The 24699-nt window shown below is 35.6% G+C and overlaps 1 protein-coding gene and 1 pseudogene across 7 annotated transcripts in view; one reads left to right on the top strand and one right to left on the bottom strand.

Moving 5' to 3' along the window:
* Nucleotides 1-24465, bottom strand: part of LOC114289500 (protein TRAUCO) — a 33130-nt gene extending 8665 nt beyond the window's left edge. For 3 of the 7 annotated variants that reach the window (XR_014349967.1, XM_082904058.1, XM_082904057.1), the window contains exons 1-3: nt 23369-24443; nt 15623-15862; nt 14684-14798 (exon numbers count right to left, since the gene is read on the bottom strand). Coding sequence is in view for 6 of the 7 variants with exons in the window: in XM_082904058.1 (XP_082760184.1) it covers nt 14716-14798; nt 15623-15862; nt 23369-24287 (1242 nt within the window). In the remaining variant the exon portion in view is untranslated. Of the gene's footprint in view, nt 1-10012; nt 10323-14683; nt 14799-15622; nt 15863-23368 lie in introns of those variants that run through there. The other 4 variants (XM_082904060.1, XM_082904059.1, XM_028233250.2 and 1 more) reach the window with 3 other exon arrangements.
* Nucleotides 7252-7929, top strand: LOC145806651 (tubulin alpha chain pseudogene; annotated as a pseudogene).
* Nucleotides 24466-24699: the final 234 nt, after the last annotated feature.

Below are 24699 nucleotides of genomic sequence, written 5' to 3'. Positions count from 1 at the left end.
GAAATCGCGGTGTCCCGTGTCCGCATCTGTGTTTGTGTTCGCATCCGTATCCTTGTTCGTACTTCTTAGACACAAACAAACAAACAAATAAACTTGGAGAAATTAAAAAAATAAATTAATTAATTAAAGTTTGACCTTTGTAACAAAATAAACCCTAAATTTTAATTGACAAAAATAAAATGTCATGTTTATTTTGTTATGAAACTTACAATTTTTTTTTTTTTTTTTTTTTTTTGTAATTAATTTCACAAACAACCTAATACTATCATACTAGCAATCGCATCACTAAATCTCACCGTACTCATAATGCCGCCCTACTTAATAAGCCAAACAAACATGGCCCTAGCTTTGTAGAAAGAAAAGGCTAACGATTACATCTAGGGGGTGCTCGCGGATCAGTTTTGTGCAGTTCGGATTACGGGTTGAACCCGCCCGATTAACTACGGGTTGGGAAAAAGTGAACCCACAATGGCCCATAGTATAGGTTGCCGTTTGTGCGGATAGAGTTCGCAATGTACCGGTTTATAGATTGGACTTTTTCTTCAAAAAAAAATTAGTTTTTAGTCTTTTTTCCCCATTTTCTAAAAATTATTTTTTGGTCCTTTCCCCCCATTTTTCTAGGGCTTTTTTGTACCAACAATACAAGTTTCCAAGATAGATTTTTCTGATAAAAAGACCAATAATATTCATGTAATATGGAAATGACTTAAAAGATTAGGATTGTTTAGATTGTTCCTAAAATATAAATCTAAAAAACGATTGTCTAGATTGTTCCTAAAGTATAAATATAAATCTAAGTTTTTTACTTTCATGACAAAACAAATGGAAAGAAAGAGGCGAATTGACCTCAACGAAGGATTGCAGCCACAGGTGTCGCTGAAGGTGTCGCGCTGGCCGATCACCAGTCACCAGAGAGAGAGAGAGAGAGAGAGAGAGAGATGAAAGAATGAGAGTGACTGAGAGATTGAGTCGAGAGCAGAGGTGTTCCCGGAGTATGGGACGGTGCAGGGTGGGTTTCCGACATGGTTGTCGAAGAAAGATCGAAGGATGGGAGTGGGAATTTTATGACTGTCGGAGAAGCGAAGGCCGTGACCATGGCGGTGATGCCAAACTCGAGTGCAACAAGATTCGTGATATATATAAAGGCTGTAGCATATTTTGAGTATGTGGATTGCCCAAGGTGTCATGCCAGCCGATCACCGGTCACCATAGAGAGAGAGATGAAAGAACGAGAGTGAGTAAGACAGTGAGAGGAGAGGCTGCTGCTGAGAGAAGAGAAGAGAAGATTAGGGTTTAGGCAAAAAAAATATCTAATACGAATCTGTCGATCAAGAAGATCGACAGTCCAAAAAATTTTTTTAAAAGAAACGTACAAGTGCAGGCGGGTGCAAGTAACACCCTAGACCCACCTGCAACCCGCAACACAGCTATATTCTAAACTACATCCAACTCTACTATACACTCAAAATGTCCAAACATATTCAGGTCGGATTGGGAAGGACGGTTTTCGTGGGTCAGATAATCCTATGCCCAGCCCTAATTAGATCAATTTCAAATTGGCAAATTACAGATTTGCAAATTTTAGTTGATGTGACGTTTGAATGGACAATGGCTAAATTTATGTTTTAATAATGTACTAAAGCCACTAGGTAAGGGAAGGGTTTAAGATTGATTTGGCAAAGGTTTTGAGTTTGAAATTGCGATTGTTCTAACGCTACACAAATAGTAGAAGAGACAAATAGAAGAATAGAGAAAGAGAAGGCCTTACCATCACAAGGGTTGGGAAAAAATCTGGGAAATTTAGCCAAAACCCCTCCATTGAACCCCTTTGGTGAATATGACAGCCCAATTTATTTTACTTCATAAGCCCCCAAAGAGGCGGATAATGGAGCAAGGAGTAAAATATCTTCTTTTTTTTCTTGGACAATATTGCCAATGTAACATATTACTCTCAAATAGAATAACATGTTATTGTTTACATCAATTTCTACGACAATAATTTTTTTTTTTTTTTTTTAAAGAATTTTGTAGTCAACATAGATCTTGTTTGATAGATCTTGATGACAGGATTCTAAAAATACTAATTTTATTCAAAACCAATATTTAGATCAAAAGTTATATTATTTTAAAGTTTAATATTTTGGTAATAGTGGTCTGTGTTAGACTTTTCAAGGAAAACTTTTTGTGCTGGTCCTTGATGCATTAAGTTTTATTGGCCCTGTTTGGTAGGGCTTATTTCAGCTTTTAGCTTAATTTAAACTATTTTGATGTGTTTGGTTCAGCTTAACAATACAGCTTATAGCTTTATGTAAGTCAAAAATCAACTTATTCTTTAAGTGGGGGAGGAGAAGCTTAATTTATAAATCAAAAATCAACTTATGTTCACAGCTATAAGCTATAAGCTGTTAGGCTATAAGTTATAATCACTTTCCCATAGCTCTACCAAACGAGGCCAATATGAAAGAGCTTCGACCAAATCCCCAAAAAAATCTCACAAACACAATATGCAATTCTCTAGATTTCAACAACATTGAATAGTAATTTCATAAGGTATTTATGAAAGGGGGATTTCAAAACAATGGGACAGAAAAAAATAAAAAATTACAAAAACATGTGGAGTGCAAGTGATTTTGTGATGGGGTGCAAGTGAAAGGTTATGTGTTTTGTGTAAAAAAAAAAAAAAAGAATTTCTCCCACTGGGTTGTAATTCCCCCATTTATAAACTGTTAAACTTTTCCTAGTTGCACAAAAACTATAATTCACAAATAGGAAATCAAGACCCTTTAATTGATTAAATTATTCTACGCCTATAAGAACTATATAAAAAGACCCAAAAAAAGTAACTTGACCCCAACCCATCTCTAGCAAATTGCAAAGTTACGAAAATATTCTAACTGAAACAACATAATATTTCTCCAATAGCATAGTAACTGACAAATATCACAAAATTAAAATTAACACTAAGGCTTGGTTTGGGAAGTGGATTGGCTTTTTGACTTTTTTGACTATTTTAGCTTGGGGCTAAAAAGCCTAGTTTGGAAAGGACTTTTAGCTTTTTTAGTTTTTTTGACTTTTTTGTGAGAGAAAGAATGAAATGATTATGCGTTGGATATAATATTGTCTTATCGGGCTAAAAGCCTATTTTGTTTTTCATGGCTATTTTAGCCCCAAACCCACTTTCCAAACAATAGCTAAATATAATTATATAATGTCCAAGATATACTCGCAAATTCCAAATTTACCCTTTTCCTTGGTTTTATGCTTTGCATTAATCATGTATTGTCATTTCAACATGTTAATTTACAATGAGAGGAAAGACTAGATGATAGAGAGACAGGAGAAGAAAGAGATGCAACAAACATCTAATGAAAGATACCAAAAAATAATGGCTCTATCTGAGTGGTCCAAAGTACATAAATATTACTGAAGCTACTAACAACTAAACAAAGCATAAACCCCACGGGATTGGCCTAGTGGGTGCAGCTTGGGGCCTGGGGGTGTGCTCCCTCCAAGTCTCAAGTTCAACTCACACTAGGTGTTATCAATTCTTTGGGACTCTGTTCGAACTTTGTCCGATCCACATAGAGGAGGCTCTTTGCGTGGATTCCAGAATTAGTTGAGGTACACGTAACGTAAGTTGGCCCGGACACCCGGTCATCAAAAAAACTAAACAAAGCATAAGCACATAACACTCCCCACTCAAGTTGGTGTAAAAGAGATCTCTCATGTCCAATTTGAAAACAATGGGATAAAAAGTTTTACTATTAAGATATTTAGTTGAAGCATTAGCCAACTGATCTTCTGATTTCACAAAAAGTACACAAATCAATCAATTATTCAACTTCTCTTTAATAAAGTGTTCGCCTATGTTACACGGACTCGGGTGCAGGTGTCAGATACGGGTATGTGTCTAGGTGTCATATTCGCCTATTCGTAAAAATAAGGATATGGGGACTCGGCTAAAAAGTATCCAAAAAATAGATATGGATACAGGGACACGGCATATGAAATATTAATAGCCATTTAAATTTTTTGACTTTATTGATAGTTTTTTGATTTTTTTTACTAATTTTTTACGTTCCCAAATCAACCCCAAGTAAAAAAATATTTTTGTATTCAGTTTTGTATATAAATATAATAATTGTTCTTTGTTACCATTAAATTCTATTGTGGAAGACACATACAAATAAATTCTATATAAACACAATAATTTTTTATTTATTTTGTAAATAATTATAAAAAAAAAAATCACCATATAAAATTAAAAAATAGAATGTATATACATTATTTATATGAGTAATACTAGAAATTCTTAATATTTTATTTTTTATTGGCATTATCATATTTTGTAGGTCTCATATATCATATTAATAAAAATATTTTCAATTTATGTATATAAACTTTTTTTTAATTGATATTATATATATGTTTGTGTGTGTTATAAATGAGCTAAGTGGAGTCAGAAAAGAGAAGTGAAGAAGAGAGAGAAAATGAGAGACAGAGAGAGGGAGAGAGAGTAGAAGATGGATAGACACAGATAGATAGAGCAAACGAGAAGAAGATCGAGAGAAAGAGAGAGAGAAGAAGATCGATCGACAGAGAGAAGAAAATCAATCGACAGCAAGAAGAAGATTGAGAGACCGACAAAGAGAAGAAGACAGATCGAGATCGTTAGTGAGAATAAAAGATTGAGATCAAGATGCGATTGCGATTGCGATGGCGATCGCCATGGTGATCGCGATCGCTTCCTTTACTAGATTCGCTTCCTTCACTGTAACTTGTAAGTTTCCCAATAATCCTTCTTCACTCCTCTCATGGCAGCCGTGTCCGAGAAAATCATGCCGAATCCGACACAAATCTCACACCCACACCCGTGTCGTGTCGTGTCATGTCGACATTGGTACTCTGCCCTAAACCAACGAGCCCATGTAACACAGGTGTTCGCAAATCTCAATATGCTTAGTTCTATCATGTTTAACTAGATTATAAACAATATTAATAGCAGCCTTCTTGTTACAACACATCTTCGATGGTCCACCGCAATAGATTCCCAAATCTTCTAGTAAAGCTTGGAAGCCACATAAGCTTACTACCATTACTTGTTTCTTCCAACAACAAGTAAACAAATTTTCCCTACAAAGGTCTATCATTAATTGAACCAACTCAATCTACATCAATAAATGCATCCAATCTCATTTGACCATGGTTATAAAACAAGATCTCCTTCCCAAAAGCTGACTTGAGATGCCTCAAATGGGATGATCATGCATAAACTAACAACCTCACTACATATGCAATGTCCAATTGTTATGAGACAAATATGAGTCTCCCCTCAAGTTTTTGGTACCTCTCCTTATCTACAGAATCTCTAAGCACTACTATTAGCAGTTTGCTAAGACAGTGATTAGCCTCAATTGGTGAATACGTTGGCCCACAACTCAACATGCCTTTTTTGTCAAGAAGATCAAGAATATACTTCCTCTAAGAGATAAAGATGCCCTTATCAATTTGATAATTTCAACCCCAAAAAAGTACCTCAAAGGGCAAAGGTCATTGCTCTCAAAATCCTTAACAAACCTCACCTTCAGTTGAGTCACTGCCTCCACACCATTGTTTGTCACCACTGTGCCATCCACATATACCATACAAACAATTATTTTATCCTTGTCCTATTTAACATAATATGATCTGCATTGCTTGTATCCAAATCTCAACATAACCTTAAAAAACCTATTAAACCAAGCTATATGAGACTGTTTCAACCCATAAACAACTTTCTTTAATTTACAAACATTCCCAGTAGTGGATTGACATGAGAACCCTAGTGGTTCACTCATATACACTTATCTTCCTTCAAATCACCATGAATGAATGCATTATCCACATCAAATTGTTGCAATGGCCAACCAAGATTAGTTTCGCAAGAAAGAAGCGTACAAATAGAATTCATCTTTTCCACAGAAGGAAAGGACTCCTAATAGTCAAAAACATAAAGTCTGAATAAATTACTTGTGAAAAAGGCTTGCTTTATACCTCTCAATCGACCCATCTGTTTTCTTCTTAACAGTTGACACCTCTTACAGCACACTTGTCTCTTTCTGTCACAAAGAAAAATTAATTCCCACATACCACTTTTGCTCAAAGCTTTCATCTCTTCTACCATAGGATCCTCGATAGCTTCCTTCCAACTATGTGGATTACACACAGGGCAAGGACAAAACAAATTTATATATAGGGTGCTAAGTATAAATCCTAACACCCTTTCTAAGAGCAATAGAAAAAATTGGAATCATCTTTATTATCTCTAAAAAGAGTAATAACAAGATTCATTACCTGAGGCCTCAATGGGAGGATTTGAAATTGGTGCTGAGGATGACAATTGACTTGGTGGCACATCAGTAGTCTAATCTTTCAAAAGCCATGAATGGATCTTGAGATCCATCCTATTCAATCGCAATCTCAGGCTGCCCTTAATAGGCTCCCCCTTCAACACGTAGCCTCCCATAGGTTCCAACCATCCGCTTATGTAACGGTTGTAGTGGTTACCACCACCTATTACGGCCACTATAGACATAGAAGCTAGAACTTAAGTAAAAATCTTATCTATACATGTTTTGAATGTCCAATCTTCAAGTTCTACAAGATTTCATTACTTTTTTACTTAATTATATTTGAATATTAACTTGTATCTATTTCTCTTGTATTAAATTTATTGAACAAAATTTAGAATTCATGTTATGTACTTTTACATTATTATGTTCACATTTTGTATTTTGAACTTATGTTTATGAGACTATTATTTTTAATATTTGTTAAAACCTATCACCTACTTCACCCACTTAAACCTACTCCACTAAACCTAACCCACTACACCACTACCACCTCACCTACTCCACTAAACCTAACCCACTACACCACTACCACCTCCACTTCACCTACTCCTTACCTACTACACACTCACCCTCTTCTATATATAGGAATCATGAATCATTGTAATTGAAATAAAAATCAAACAATCAATAATACAATCATTTCTATTTATACATTAAATTTCTACATGGTATCAGAGCTGGTTTAGAACGTAGTATTTTTTGCTTCACCGGCGGGCGGCAACTTCGCCTTGGCCGCCCGCCGGACCTCAACCTAGTCCGCTAAAATTTTCTACACTTACCTTCACTCGTCTGCAACAATGATGGTTCAAAACACACACACACAGAGCACCCACCATGCACTGAATGGGGGTTCTTTCCTTTGTTGTTTGTTACTCATGATGATCAACATCATCTAGGAATGCTAGTTACAAGTCTAGCACCCACCCTGTCAAGCCTGTTCACCATTGCTGATGCCTTCAACACCTTTTTCAGTGAAACTGGTGCGGGAAAGCATGTCCCTCGTGCTGTCTTTGTAGACCTTGAACCCACTGTCATAGATGAAGTGAGGACTGGAACCTACCGTCAGCTATTCCACCCTGAGCAACTCATCAGTGGCAAGGAAGATGCTGCCAACAACTTTGCCCGTGGTCACTATACAATTGGGAAGGAGATTGTTGATCTCTGCCTGGACCGTATTCGTAAACTTGCTGACAACTGCACTGGCCTCCAAGGCTTCCTAGTTTTCAATGCTGTTGGAGGGGGCACTGGATCTGGTCTTGGTTCCCTTCTTTTGGAGCGCCTCTCAGTTGATTATGGCAAGAAATCAAAGCTTGGTTTCACTGTCTATCCCTCTCCTCAAGTCTCCACATTTGTTGTTGAGCCCTACAACAGTGTCCTCTCAACCCATTCCCTCCTGGAGCATACTGATGTCGCTGTGCTTCTTGACAATGAAGCTATTTACGAAATCTGCAGGCGCTCTCTTGACATTGAGCGGCCCGCCTACACCAACCTGAACCGCCTTGTTTCCCAGGAGGGTACTTGGTTGGTTTTGGACTAACTCAGTGAGGACTGCTGCGAGATCCGCCTTGAAGATCCACTCCTCCAACCTGCGATGGTTTCCTTATCGACTTGGTTCCGATACATAGCCCACAAACTCTGTCTGTCTCTCTGGTCCCTTTCTCTCCACTCATTTATTTTATTATTATTTTGTATCAACCCAAAACCATCCTCACCTTTTCCACCGCCCAACTTTTCCTTACACCTCAACTTTTTATCTTTTCTTTATATATATATATATATAAATAAATAAAAAAATTCATTCCATCTACTTTTTCTGCTCAGTCTTGTACCTTCAAGCCATTCGGATTTGCACAATACACTCATTTTATTTCTATCGGGACTCCGCCCTGATCACAATTTTACACCAAAAAAAAAAAAAAAAAAAAAAACCACAAAACAACCACATCCACAGGGGGGATTTTTCTTCTCTACTCTGCCGCCGGTCTCTTCTTTTTTCCTCCGTCCTGGACGGTCCTTGACGGTGTTGCCTCCGTGTTTCCCACTCCACCGAGCACGTTCACTCCACCCTGCTCCTCCACTACAGCATATGGTGGACCTCCAAATCGGAACATCACGGTAACCTTCCGCTTCAGCTCCTTGTTTTCCGCCTTCAGCACACTTATCTTTGCTCGCGCATCCTTATACATGCGCTGGAGCAGAGCCAGTTGGCCGTTTAAATGCTGCACCTCATTTGTCCTACTCTGCAGCCGGTTCGACAAATTTGTAACCGCAGTCATGGTTTCCACACATGACTTCAATGTATACTGATTGGCCTCCACATCCGACTGCACTGCCATTCTTTGCTCCACAGACCGCATAGGAAAGTTCAACGGAGCAAACTCTGGGGCGCTTGGTTGAGGTTCCAGTGCCACCGCACCAGTTATCTCTCTTGTTGACTCGTTGAGGTCGGGAAAGAGAGTGAGCAGACCACGGGACGAAGAGGCCATATTCTAGGTAGCTGAACGGGAAGACGAGGCCATGTTTTTTGGGTTGCTGAGTGTTTCCGAGAAGGGTTGGATACAGAGTATTTACAGATTGTTTCAGAATGACAAGTTCAGAGGTTTCAGTCTGGTTTGGTTTCCACCGCCTCCGCATTGGTTTATATTGACACTGACGACGCGGCCGACACGCCGCTCTGTCGCTCACGTGCCTCGCCGCGTCTCCGGCTCAACTTTTGATGGCTCGACGCTTTCTGTCGGGCACGACTTTTGATGAAGTGGGCGCGCCTTTTGAGGGCGCAACTTTTGATGGCACGCCTTTTTATGGATTGGGCACGCCTTTTGATGGCACGCCTTTTTATGGATTGGGCACGCCTTTTGATGGCACGCCTTTTTATGGATTGGGCACGCCTTTTGATGGCACGCCTTTTGATAGATTGGGCACACCTTTTGAGGGTGCGACTTTTTAGGGGTCCGACAAGACTCTGTAAACTGTCCCGACATTGATTCCGGTTAGTTTCTACAAGGGTCCGACAAGACTCTGTAAACTGTCCCGACATTGATTCCGGTTAGCTCCTTTATGGGTCCGACAAGACTCTGTAAACTGTTCCGACATTGATTCCGGTTAGTTTCTACAAAGGTCCAGCAAGACTCTGTAAACTGTCACAACATTGTCTGCTACAACGGTCCGACATGACCCCATAAACTGTCTTCTACATCGGTCTGACACCGCCATCCAGTGTCCTCTACACAGTTATGACACCACCATACAGTGTCCTCTACAACGTTATGACACCACCATCCAGTGTCTTCACCAATGGTCTGACACGACCATACAGCGTCTCCTATCCTCTTTTATTTTTATGTATTTTCTTGTTTTGTTACTCTCTCCAAACTCAAGTTGGCTAGTTCCTATCCCCCTTGAGTTTGCGGGGGGCTGTTAAAACCTATCACCTACTTCACCCACTTAAACCTACTCCACTAAACCTAACCCACTACACCACTACCACCTCCACTTCACCTACTCCTTACCTACTACACACTCACCCTCTTCTATATATAGGAATCATGAATCATTGTAATTGAAATAAAAATCAAACAATCAATAATACAATCATTTCTATTTATACATTAAATTTCTACAATATTAAATATACTTCTTTTTTTTCCTTAACAAATTGGAAATTATCCAGAAGTATAATTAGTAAAGCAAAGAAAATTAAATAAATCTAAGAATAGGAAAATTCTCCGACTTAAAAGTAATATAAAAATTAGTATATATATTGGATCATGTTTTAAAACTAAACAAAAATACTGAAAATAATTTTGAACATCATTAAATGTGATTCTAAAATAAAATCATGAGTATCGGTATGTTTTCCTAAAGTTTTGCAAAGAATTAAAAAATTCACGATTCCAATTGCCGCCACCGCTATGCTACAGCCATTACACCCTGCAACAATGTCAGTGCTACTGTTACCGTTGCAGTAACAAACCATGCTCGATCGATGATTTTCCAAAAAATGAAAATAAAAATAAATTAAAGAAAACCTTTTTACTGAAAATCATTGTAACATTGAAAAACCATTGCTACCCATCTCCAAGAGAGAGAGAGAGAGAGCATGGTACTCAACCCTTAGTCGAACATATTGGTAGGTTTTTTTTTTCTTTTATGATGTTAACACAATTAGAAGAGAAGAACAATGGCAATCTTCAAGCTTCAAATGAATAAATAATGATTTGGTATGAAAGAAAAGAAGAAACAAAAGAACGATGATAGAGATGCAATAAATGGCTAATGAAAGACAAAAAATAAGGTTCTCTCTCATAAACACACATTAATATTAGAGTGGTCCAAAGTACATAAATGCCCCTAAGGCTACTAATCGCTAAACAAAGCATAAGCACATAAAGCATAACACAATTAAATTAGAAGAATCTTATGTATATGAGTGTCTGCATGTCTATGTTTGCATATAAATTCAAGGATAAAAGACACTTTTAGTCCCTAAAGTATGTGTTGTTTGTCATTTTGGTTCCTTAAGTTTCAATTTTATCATTTTGGTCCTTAGAGTTGTCAATTTGGTCCTATCTCTAAAGTTCGTTTAAATTGACAACGGGAAAAATATTTTATCTTTGGTAAAAAGACAGTTTTGGTCCCTAAATTATGTCGTCTTTCAATTTTGTCATTTTGGTCCTCAAAATTGTCAATTTGAATTTGAGTCAATTTCATCAAATTGACAATTTTGAGAACCAATATAACAAAATTGAAACTTAAAGAACTAAAATGACAATGAATGCATACGTAGGGGACTAAAATTGTATTTTATCCATATTTCCGTTATCAATTTAAAAGGACATTAGAGATAGGACCAAATTGACTCAAATTGACAACTTTGAGGGCCAAAATGACAAAATTGAAACTTAAGGGACTAAAATGGCAAACAACGCATACTTTAGGGACTAAAAGTGTCTTTTATCCTAAATTGAACAATCCCCAACCTCACCAGAACTAAGCCACATAGGTTATCTCTGATTTTAAAGGTGCAAGTCATCTTTTCCAACTTCAAAACTTAATTCTCCCCCTATGTGTATATGCAAGCATATAGTTTTAAACTTAATCCTCTGTGTATATGCAAGCATTAGCAAGAAGCTAACAATTATGCAAATTATTCCACTAACCCATTAAAAATATTGTTCCAATTTGTGGAATAATGTTGCATCCCCTCCCCAGCAACTAGTATGGAAAATTGGATTGCATTATATGTTTAGTGTAGAAAGCACTGTCTAGGCACCTACATAGTTTTTGAACTTGACAAGGGAAAAATAATACATTGACCCAGCAATTCCTAGAAATCATCTCACATAAGTTGTAACACCCTAGATGTGACAATATAAAAAATTCATGAAGGCCAAGTCGACTCATCAAGACAAGTTGAGTCAACAAACCAAGTCGTGCAAGAAAATTCAAAGGAATTCTTATTTTTAGAAAGAAAAAAATAATTGTACTTGTAGCATCTTAGATCTTATGTATATTTAGTTAGCATTTTGTCCAATGCAAATCCCACGGTTGGATTTTCAAACTTTATTGGGGAGGGAGCGAAAAGATACAATGATCTTTCATTTTTTAATATTAATCAAGTGTTCATGGTTTACATACATACTTATTAACGTCAAGATGCCACCAAATTGAAAACAATTTTTCATAAATCTATGATTCCCCAAAACTAATTTATAAATTTTCAAATTTCCAATAATAGACCACTTCAATGGAAGCAAACTCAATTTTCTTTTAATATTTACTTACCATTTGTCGTATGCAAATCGACAGTTGGATTTGCAAACTTCTTATTGGGGAAAAAAAAAAAAGGAACAATGATGTTTCATTTTTATTTTTAATCAAATGTTCTTGGTTTGCGTATACTTATTAGGTGTCAAGATACTAATTTATAATTTTAATTTTTTACACTTAAAAAAAAAAATTCAAATGAATAACATGGATCTTTGTATACCTCTCTCTCTCTCTCTCTCATATTTTTATTTTTCTCATAGAGGCCACTTTAACAAACCAAATTTTGCTTTTATATTTCAGTTACTGTTTTGTCCTATACAAATCCACAGTTGGATTTGTGAACTTTTTATTGGAGAAAAAAACCAATGAACTTCCAATTTATTTCTAATCAAATGTTCATGGTTTACATATACTAAATTTTTCGATTGATTTATAAAAACCCCCAAAACTAATTTATAATTTTATTTTTTATAACTCAAAATTTTTCAATTTTCAATAAATAACATGGATCTTTTTATACTTTTTCTCTTTTTTCTTGTAGAGACCACTTCATTGGAAGCAAACTCAATTTTCCTTTTATATTTAGTTACCATTTTGTCGAACACAAATCCCAAAGTTCTATTTGCAAATTTTCTATCGGGAAAAAAAAATAGAAAGAAACAAAGATCTTTCATTTTCTTTTTAATCAAATGTTCATGGTATACATATACTTGTTACGTGTCAAGAATGCCACCAAATTGGAAACAATTTTTCTATTGTTTTATGATTCCCCAAAAATAATTTATAATTTTATTTTTTACACTTCAAATCTATAGAGACCACTTCATTGGAAGCAAACTTTTTATTAGAAAAGGGGTTAATTACACCATGACCCTCTCAACTATTAGTAAATATCATTTTAACCCCCTTAATCTATGAACTTGTACATATTGACCCCTCAACTATGAAAACAATACAAATACACCCCTTTTCAAGATAGTCTGGAGGGAGTGAAAGAGATACATTTTTATAGTTGAAGAAGTCAAAATGTACGAGTTCATAGATGAGGAGAGTAAAGTGATATTCGCTAAAAGTAGAGGGGGTCTTGGTGTAATCAACCTTCAAAAAAAAAAAAAAAAAAAAGGAAAGAAAGAAACAATGATTTTTCATTTTTATTTGTAATCAAATGTTCATTTTTTGATTGTTTGTAATCAAGTGTTCATGATTTACATATACTTATTACGTGTCAAGATTCAACCAAATTGGAAACAATTTTTCGATAGATTTATGATTTCCCAAAACTAATTTATAAGTTTTCTTTTTTTGCACTTCAAAATGTTTCAATTTCCAATAAATAGCATGGTCTCCCTCTCTCTCTAGCAAAATAAAATCAAGCAAGAATAACACAGAGAGAGCTATTAATTAGGATAGTAATAACAAGATTTAATGAGCCTGAGACCAATGATGAAAATGTTTAACTTAGTCCTTGCCGTAGTTTGCTCTATATATGTGATTTTATACTTGTATCGTACATCCATTATCCGAAGTGTTATGCAATATAATGGGATACACATAATCTTCTAGTGCCATATTGACCTTTTAGACAATATTGCATATAGTAGGACGTGAGTTTCATCTATTTTATGACTCCATTTATTACTTCGGAATTTTTTTTCCAAGAAAATTTTTCATTGACTCCTATTTATGGCAAACTATTGTGGCAACTAAAAATTGAGACAAAGGTCATTGCTTAGAGCAAGAGGAAGTGCTCAGGCTGGGAAATGTGAGAATATCAATTCAAGTACAAAGATGATCAGCCACCAACACCCTTGGACTCTTAGGTATGATATTCAACAATTAAAATTACGAACATCTTCAGTATTCCTTTCAGCATGACTACAAAGAGTTTGCAGCACCCAATACACATTGTTGTGTTAACAAGTCAAGGATGCATGGAACAAGGACCAACTTTAAGTTAATAGTGGATTTTGACTGTACATTTTTTTCTGCACATGGTACTTGTCCACTGTGGATATCACCTACACAATCTCGTGTCACATGGGCGGTAATGTGTATATTACACGTTGGATCAAAGAACCTACACGTGTCAGCCCATGAGGGATGTGTTATCAGAAAATGTACTTGAGAGATTTTGTAACATTTGAGTAAATTCACTCAAATCCCAAAACGGAAGTCCATTCCCCATGGGTGTGAGTTTAGCGCAGTGGTTGACCCACACGACCCAAACATTAGTTCAATTGCTTTGCATGAATCTAGGTTCTTCTGCAGTAGTTACCGATCCACCTCTCTCTCTCTCTCTCTCTCTACATATATATATGTATACATTGAGCTGCTTTGTCCCTAGTGTCTATAGTGATTCCACTCTCTAGTAAAACCTCAGCCCCAGTCAGCACTACCTACATCCAGTTCTTAACCTAGATAGCAAGTTTAGGCATTGCAAATTTGATAACCTTGATAAGAAGGCAGGATATAAAACAGAGTATCTTTCTAGGTTTTTTCATATGGAAATGCAATAAACCAACCTGAGCATTTTCCATTTGTTTAACTGGCCACATCAGCAGCTTTCATAACTTTGAATACCTTGCACTTTTACCACTTTCACCATAGGCCACATTCTGATGGAAACACATTGATTACCTGCCATTGGGAAAGACAATTTAGATCGTATAGAAATTGGCCGCCACAACAACGAAAGAGCCATCCAACACCCTGTTTCGGAAAATAAATCAATAAATAAACCAATAAAGGCAAGGCAATAAAGGATAGGAGAAAAGATCATGGGACTCAGATTTTTGGTGCACAAGCTGCTTAATCTGAAGGTCTTAGGCAGCCATGTCGATCCCTTTCGCACCACAACCACTCTCCCTCAATCACGCTAAACAGAAACTATGGTGTCAAAAGTATGCACACTTTTGCATGTCCAAAACAAAATGGCAATGAAGCAATGTAAAGACTGAGGGTCAAGCTAGTGAAAAAAAAATATTTTAAACATAACTTAACGACACATACTATTATGTCACATCAGCAATGTAAAACTTGTCACAGGAGCACCTATAAATTTCTAATTGCTTCTCTCAATTCTAAAGAAATAAATGATCATTTATCTTGATCATTTTTTCTTGAAACAGATAGTGTACTCTTCAAGAGCACAGCTGTTTACTGTACCTATTATCATTCTTCAACAGGAAAAACCAAGGTGAAAAAGGTAGAGAAAACATATTTAAATTACTTTAATAAATGCAATCTGTGCCAACTTTAATTAGTCCAGCTCAAAAGAAACTTGAAGACTCCAAAGAAAAATTGAGTTTACAAGACTAAACTATTCATTTGTCAGACATAACATAAAAAATTTGCAACATTACAATAGAAGTTAAACATGAATCCATCACCGACTTCTGATATGTTCTGAAAAAATTGCTAAAAGGTGCAGTATAGCTAATGTTTCTTCTCACTGGACACACCATTCTCAACTTTGACGTCATAGCCAAGATAAGGAACTTCAGTCATTGGTCTTGGTATGGGGCGGCTGCCAAAATCTTCTGGAAAGAATTCAAAATCAGGGCCAAAGTTGAACTTGACAACACATTTTGGTTGATTGGGAAGTGTATACATTGAAGCTGCAGGGTAGTATCGACCACCACAGAGATCTTGAAAAGCAACCCCTTGGCATATCCCATTTTTGAAGAAAGATATTTCACTTCCTGATAAGAAAAAGCAACCGCCTACCCAGTGTTACATCTCTAGCTTGGAAAACTACTTAAAGCTTAGAAAGAAAGAATCAATAACATAAATCAACATCTCCTCATCAAATACTAGAAATTACCAAAATTTCTTTAACATGTAAACAACAACTCAACCTCCCCTCATCAAACACTCAGATTTTTCCCATGGCATATAAACATTTACATTGTATTTAGATGATGGATTTGGATAGGGATCTGGAAAGGGAAAGAGAACGGAGAACAAAGAACGGAGAATGGAGAAAAAAACTTATATTTCATTCACATTTGCCTCACCTTCTCCATATCCATTTCCAAATCACTACCCAAATTCAAGATCAAAACACAGCCTTACTTCCTTAAATTGAGAGTTATATAAATAATTATATAACCCTATGGCTGCGTTGTCTCATCTGAATGCTTAGATGGATGTGTGGTAAGAATAGAAAAAAAAAATTAGAAATGAATATATTCATGAAATGGTAGGAGTAGCACCTATTAAAGATAAGTTGAGAGAGAATAGATTAAAATAGTTTGGTCATGTACAATGAAAACCTATAGATGCAAGGATAAGAAAGAGTGATAAAATCACCATAAATGAAGATGCTACGGGGAGGGGAAGACCTAAACTAAGTTGACATGGAATGCGGTAGTGAAAAAATATATATAATTATTTAATTTAGCTGAACACATAGCTCTTGATAGAGCTAAATGGCGAAAATTAATTCATGTAGCTGACCCCACTTGATTGGGACACAAGCCTTGGTGTGGTTTGGTTATGGCAACATTGCCTCAACTAAGAGACTATGATAGCCATACCCAAAATATTATAGACTAGCAGCTGGCAAAAATTAGTCTTTGAGTCTCCCTCTTTCCCTCACATTGTTATATAGCAGCAAGGTAGGTGATTTTCAAACTTTCTAGTAGAATATACTTCCCTCGCGTCTTGAAGTTGCATATTTGCAAGAAGTTAGCAGGATTACTGTATGCTATAAATATAGATGAGCCTTCGTGCTCTAAAAGAAAATCAAATAAATTTTTAATTAGCACAATTGATGAAAATATGGATGGTAGATTTAAACATTGTCCTATCCAAAGTCTTTGCAAAGTGTAATCAAGCCCAACATCCTAGAAAGCACGGATACAGACATATGACATGACATGACATGAACACGCTGACACAAGTTCCAAAAAATGCAAAACATGACACATGAGAGACACGCAAAATATATTTATTATGTCATATATATAAATATTTCATTTGAAGTTAATAAAAAAACAATATAACACAAATTTCTAAAGTTCAAAATAAGATGGCAACTAGTATAAATCTACATTGTTTTCCTCCTATCATTAGATCTTAAGTTATAATGAAATTGCGGCCCGTCAGTGAATCAGTATGAATTTATGCCTGGAAGATCAACTAGCCCTAGAGAGAATAAAATTACAAATCATAAAGACTCTTGCATTAAAAAAATAAAAAAGAAATCCCTTAAAGGGGGTTGCAACTAAAGCCCAAAAAGAGGACAAATAATAAATTATATTCAATACTATGTTTCTTAAAATGTGATTTGTTCCGGTATGACGAATGGGAATGGGAATGTGTACGCCACATGTTCCAAAATGCAATACAATAGGAGTAGACTTCTGAATTGGACATCCAATATATTATAATGAATTTTTCTTCAAATTAATAGTTCATCAACACAGTTCTATGAGCATTATGACCCATTGTTTTACATTTTGTCAATCCAAAACTCCCACTCCTAGATTTGACTTTTTCCTCATTAAAGAGAACTTTAATGAAAAACATAGAGAAGTATGGTTGGAAGGAAGTACAATTAGGGCTTAGTTACATAAGGTAAAGGGAGCGAATCAATGGTCATTTTGGGTGCAGTGAATAGTGCCCGAGAGCAATATGTTTACTTTTTAAGGTAGTTTTCGATACTAGGGTTGAAAATTACCAAGGAAAATCTTAGGCTTATTGCTGTCAAAAAAACAAAAGCTTAGGCTTATAGAATTGGATGTAATGATTGGGAAAAAAAAATTGATAGAGTAGGCTTCCTTGGGTTGTTATAGTGTAGAGAATTTACAAAGAAAGGAGAAGAAGAGGATAGTTTTAGTAATCACTCCTAAAACCTTAGGCATCACACTTGAGGTTTGAATTTTTTTATTTTATTTTAATAAGCAATGGCATTAACATTTTATCTATGGACAAAAGAAATACAAAAGAATACAACTAAAAAAAAAAAAAACACACACACACACACACACAAAATTACATATCATGTGACGCTCGCCTATCTCTGACAAATGGATCCAATACTGAAACCGAAAAAGAGGACAAATGACAAAATTATCTCATAATTTTTCTAATTCTTCAAATATATCCTCATAAATCCTAGTATTTCTCTCTAACCAAATCACTTCATAAAATAGCGCAAATAACACAATCTCAAAGCACTCAGGCTTCCTTCCTAAAACCAAAAGCATCTATATTCAATCAAATCCAACTGAACACAAGTAATTGGTGCCACCCAATTTATCTCCCAGATGAAATAGTCTATGCCATAGAGACAAAGCCACATGTGACAAGCCAATGCAAAACAAATGATCTATGCTCTACTCCACTCTCCTACAGATAATGGGTAAATTACACTTTACGCCCCTCAACTATTGTCTTAGTGTTATTAAAGGCGATGGGAGCACCAAGGCACCAAAGACTCCTGGGGCCTAGGTGCAAGGCAAGGTGCAAACTTCACCGAAATGAGGCGCACCTTGAACATAAAAAAAATATATATATATATATAATTTAATATAAGCAAATAATTTTCAACATAAGCAAAATAAAATATTAATTATTTAAAAATATAAATAACAACAAACACTACTATTTTAACATAGACAAATGAACAATATTTCAAAGTTTAACATAAAACATGAATAAGAATATAGGGGAGACGAAGAATACGAGGGGGAAACAAAAAATAGATGAGTCCAAAGAAGGATGAGAAAGAGGAGACCGGAGAATAAGCACAAGAAGATGGAAGAAGAAGAAGAAGAAGAAGAAGAAGAAGAAGGCAGCAACGTGAAGAGAATAGAAGAAGGTAGCAACATCACAGCCATGTGAAGAAGAAGAAGATAACAAATGAGAGAGAAATGTAAGAAGAGACGAAGAAGAAGAAGACAACAACGTGAAGAATTTTTGGAGCTGCTGAACTAGATAACGAAGGCAGGCAGCAACAAAGTGTTCTTCGGAGATTAGGAATTAGGGTTAATTTTTCTTCTATCGTTGATTTGGGGTTGAATGCCCAATGTATTAGCATGTGTACTTAAGAGTAAGGATCTTCTGTAGCTACACCATATTAAATCAATGGTCAGATTTCAAACAAAGCCATTCAAAGCAACAATTAAAAAAAGCCCTCAAGGCGAAGGCCTTGGGCCTTACCACTCCTTGTCCCAGCCGGGCGCCTTAAGCGTGACTTATTGAAGTCGCGCAAATAATATCATGTCATGCCAATTTTCATATATAATTACTAAATCCCTTCAGTTTGATTTATTTAATTAACCCCACCAGTTAATTTAAATAAACAATTAAGTTGAAATATGATGAGACTGCCAACAGGACGTCCATTCCAACCTATTTAATTAACTCGTCTCAGTTAAATTAAATAATTAAACAAACCACAGTAAGGGAATCAATTCCTTTTTTATTTAATTAACTCATGGCAGTTAACTCAAACAAATAAACAATTACAGTGACTGCCAACTGAGCCTAAATATCATTTTATTTAATTAACTCATCCCAGCTAACTTAAATAAATGAACAATCACAGTGACTACCGAAAAGGTCCAAATCTCATTTTATTTAATTAACTCACTCCAATTAACTTGAATAATGAATACATCTTAAAACATAATAACCGCCAAAAGGGCGTACAATAACCCATCTCATCACTAATACCATGTCTGAGCCGTAAAATTAATAATAGGTCATACCCTAATCACACGCCAGGCTCACTCCGAGCTGTGTCAGAAAGAAAATCCACCCACAACTACTGAGGTTACTATTTCTCTCAACTGCACAGTGTCCAGGGGTCTATACTGCAACTATCTCCTACAACCTGGACCAGCAATACCAGCTATAAGACTATAACCTGGGTCACGCCCATAAAATCAATAGTACCAGCACAAAGTCTGAAAATCAGCTAAGTAGAGTAAACACACACTTGGTTACTACATACTTAGTTAAAACCAATTTTCATATAGTTTCCAACACTTAGCCAATTATATCAAAATCCTCTTTTGACTATAACTATGAAATGTATCACAAGTGTTCATTTAGCATTTTATCAATATTAACCCCATCCAGTTAATCTAAAGAGATAAAATTAATCATTCCTTTCAATTTAGTTCAAAGCATTCATTCGCCCCAAATGAACTAAAATCACCATTTTCCCTTTTTTCATCCAAAGTCGCCAAACAATTCAAATATCTTATCTTATATGAAATTAAGGTATGAAAATAACACATTAAAATCCGTCAACTATTAAAACTAGTAATCAAATACCAAATCACTTTCACTTGAACAATTCTTTTAAATCAAACTTTGTTCCATACCAAACAAACTAACTATAATGATTTTCCCAAATCTCATTCTTATCAAATCTTATCATTTTATTTTAACCACATTTGAAGTCATGGTATAATCCCAATAACATATATTTTAGTCACATTGGATATAAATTGACGGCTAAACTAATTTAATTTACCAAATTAGTAAGCTCATCATAACTAGAAATTTTTTAAAAAAATATCAAATGTAATCTAGAATTTCCCATTCTTCAAACCTAACCACTTTTAATATCAAGACACTCGACTAGCTATTTTTTCTCAAATTTTGAAGTTCAACAACTCAAATATTCTATTTTTCATTTTCACAAAAATGAACAAAATACAACAATATATATAGCAATATTCACCAAATGGCTTGACTAGTATACTTTTATGGGTTTATTCCAAAAACAAATCTCTATTTTCGAAATGAGATTTTGGACAGATATTCATCATGTTTTTTCAAAATAAATTCCAAGAACAAAATGGAATAATAACTCAACATATTTTTGTCAAATAAAATACCTAATCATAAACATTTATGCAATAAAACTTCTATCATAGTATATTTTCTCAAAATAACCCTAACATAAATTTTAAAGCAATAAAATGGAGAGAATCCCTACCTTAAATAGTGAATATGAAGAACTTCGAAAATCTCATGTTTGACGAATCAAAAATCAGAGATGGTAGTTACGTAGCTCTCGACTTGATCTATAACATTCCTTCTCAATAAATTCACAAAATCCAACTCTAAGACACTCCGATTGAGCAAAATAGTTACAAACCAAACTTGAAAGATATAGCCTCTGTCTCTCACTCTTTGCCGAAATCAACTAGGAAGAAGAAAAGAAAGAGAAAGATGGAAAAGAAGAGTAAAGAAATGAAGAAGATACAAAGGACAACCCACGTGGGCTTGTCCCTTGCTGTTTTTCTCTTTTTCTTTTATTTGTATTTCATTTTCTATCCAACCCATCAATCAGTACAATATATATACATTTATATACCTATATATATAGTGAAGTGTTTATTGTAATAACACCACAAAATTTTGTAATATAAATCATAAAATGGTATAATTTTTCTTACAACATAAATATGACTTTTTCTTCACCACAAAAATATATAATTTTCATGTTATGGTACACACCATAACTTCGTCATTCAAACATTTACTATAATTTAGTGTAACACACAACACCACCAACTCTCAAGGGAATCCCTACCATTCACATAATGGAAATGGACCAAACTGTAAAGCATAAGTTACATACCTAAATCCAAATTATAATGACTATGGGTCATGGGTCTTGAATTAAATTCCTAACCATGAATCAAACATGACCCAAATATACACCAAACTAGACCCAACAAATTTTACCTCACAGTCATGGTCTTAACATCAAACCTCAATTGAATTTGAAATACAAATTTTAGTTTAACGATTAACTAATCACCGATCAATCCTTGAATTTATAAAATTAAATACTCATCCTTTCGCTGTTAAATGTTTACCCAATATACTAGATTCATATAGAAATAACATATAAAAATTTCACAATTTTCTGAGATGGGAAACTATTTTTAAAAAATATACAAAACCATAACATTTTCGCACAAAAAATCTACACAGCACCCAATCCAAATACCACTCGGTACAAGAATTTTATAAAATTCATCTGTAAGAGTTCTAATCTGAAATTATTACCAAGTTTACTATACTCATATATAAACCTTGCATAAAAATTTCATAAGCTTCTGAATTGTGAAACATTTTTTTTAAAACTCATAAAAGTAAGGTCTCTAATTCAAGAGATACAAATTTCAACCCAAACTTGTGTATCAAACTAAAATCTTTGTTTCAATCATCATAAACTAATCTAAAAATGATCTTTTAATATTAAAACAATCAATAATCACATGGTCCATCAAACCATTCAATCAATTAATTTATGTGATGATTTAAAAAAACAAATCTCAGATCATTACAAAAGACATTGAGGCACAGCAGAAGTATATTTACTGTAATTGGGTGTTTTAATCCCATGTAGCAATATATATATATTCGTCCATTATAGTACATTAATAAAAATCAAATGGCTGCTATTTAAAAGAAAAACAAAAGCATAATGTTAAATGAAGCGCAGGCCTTCTGTGCCTTAAGTGCACGCCTCAAGCGCCTGCCTGCACTTCACTGAATGCGATGCACCTTGCCCAATACAAGGTGCCTCACCTGCGCCTAGGCAAGCCTTTTACAACAATGCCCCCACCACATCTTCCCTAACAACCCACAATTGCTTTGATAGTAAAAAATAAAATTGAACAAGTACACATCCAGGACAAATCCCAACGTGACAGCACATTCCTCCACCATAATACAAGAACAAGAACAAGGCTTCAACCTCAAAGAAACCTTTGAATCTAACATAATGCAAGAACAATGTGCAGAAGCAGAAAAATGTGCCCACATCCTTCAATCCTAAGCACACTTTGGACCTAAATGAGCAAAAGGGAGAAGACGACTTAAAATGCTTGAAATGGAAAAAGTCAATACCACATTCAGAACAGTGATGAAAACCATAATTATAACATACTAGAGGGACCCTGAAATATTTCAGTGTAACGAATTATGCATTCTAAATAACAAACACTTATACAGGTCAAAGTCATCCATCCAAGTCTTATAAAATTGTTGACGACTAACCAAAAAAACTCAAAATTCACCATTTACAAATACAACCACCAATTAATAAGCAACAGTTTATCGCAATTAGAAACAATCAACTCAAACAAACAAAGCACAAAATTGTATACAAAATAAACCAACTTCAATTAGCTAAAAGGTATAAATTCAAAGAACAAACTATCACTTACCCGGTACCACTTTAGGAGGATCTTCACTCCCATCCTCCATGTAGAAGTACTTCTGCCCTTTATACCAAACCAAATTGGGTTGCTCTGGTGCACACAAACTGCCCCCTGGTAAATTAATGTAAAACCCAATAACATCACCTTCAACATACCCTTCCTCCCCATACTTCTCCCTCAAAGCCTTGTGTACCTTAGTCCCATCAATATCCCTATACCCATAACTATTTCCATCGTACCCAACCGGTGCCTGCAGGTCCCCCTTCTCAGTCGACCACCCGAGTCTAGTATGCCCCGTCTCACCCAAATTCACTACCTTAATCTCAAAATACCAAGCACCATCCACAACACCTCTAGTGGCTCTAACCATTCTATAACCTTTGATGCTGGCAGCAGTCAAGCGATCCTCACTCAAATCAACTTTCTCAGCTTTCGAAACCTTAGATAGACAGATTTTCATATCGGGAGCATCGTCATTTTTATCAGGAAAGCGGGGAATCGGAGTGATCAACACAGTATCCTGTGTTTGGGCATTGTCATTATTGCTATTCTTAAATTTCTTTTTACCTCTTCGTGATGTCGATTTCGTCTTCTTCTTCGATTTGGTTTTGGGTTCTGCAGCTGAAGGTGGCTCTGCATTTATTGGTAGATGGGAAAGCTGTTTCTCCTTTTTCCGAGGAGGGTTTTGGTCTTTATCCTCGGCGGAGGCAACAGGTTCTTCTTTGACGTCAATTAAGGGTTTGGTTTCTAAATCACGAGTTCCAGCAGAGGTGGTGCTGGTGGTGGCGATGAAGGCGGCGCCGTCGGTGGCAGCGGTGGTGGTGGGTGGTGTCGGATCGGCGATGACAATGTTGTTGATTTCGTTGTTGTTGGATGAATAGTTATCAACCTCCTCGTCTTTGTATGTAGACCGAATTCCGTCCATGATGCAGAGAGAGAAGAAATAAAGGAGATATATGTATCTATATATGTATGTGATAGGGAGAGAGAGAGAGGGAGAGAAGGATTAGGGAAAGGATTTGATTAGGGTTCTTAGCGAAGAAGATGAATAGAAGCAGATTAGGATCAGGACTGGGCCAGTAAACTCGAAGAGGCTTTGAAACGCATCCCCCTTCCTTGAAAGTAGACTTTAGAAGTGGGCCTGGGCTTGGCCTTGGGTTTCGCATTTGGAAACGTCCCAACGTTTTAAACTAAAGTTGTGTTTGTTTATTGTACCGAGAAATGATTGATAGCTCGAATTTGAGTATTCGAATCTCTCTGAATTCAAAAATGATGTCGTTTTCGTCGTTTTTTATTTTTTTTTTTTTTCCAGAAGAAGAGAAGGAAGAAGAAGAAAG

Source organism: Camellia sinensis, chromosome 14 (assembly GCF_055761805.1).
Source record: "Camellia sinensis isolate YWXY chromosome 14, ASM5576180v1, whole genome shotgun sequence".
In the NCBI taxonomy this organism is placed as follows: domain Eukaryota; kingdom Viridiplantae; phylum Streptophyta; class Magnoliopsida; order Ericales; family Theaceae; genus Camellia; species Camellia sinensis.
This window is presented reverse-complemented; position numbering and strand designations above follow the sequence as displayed.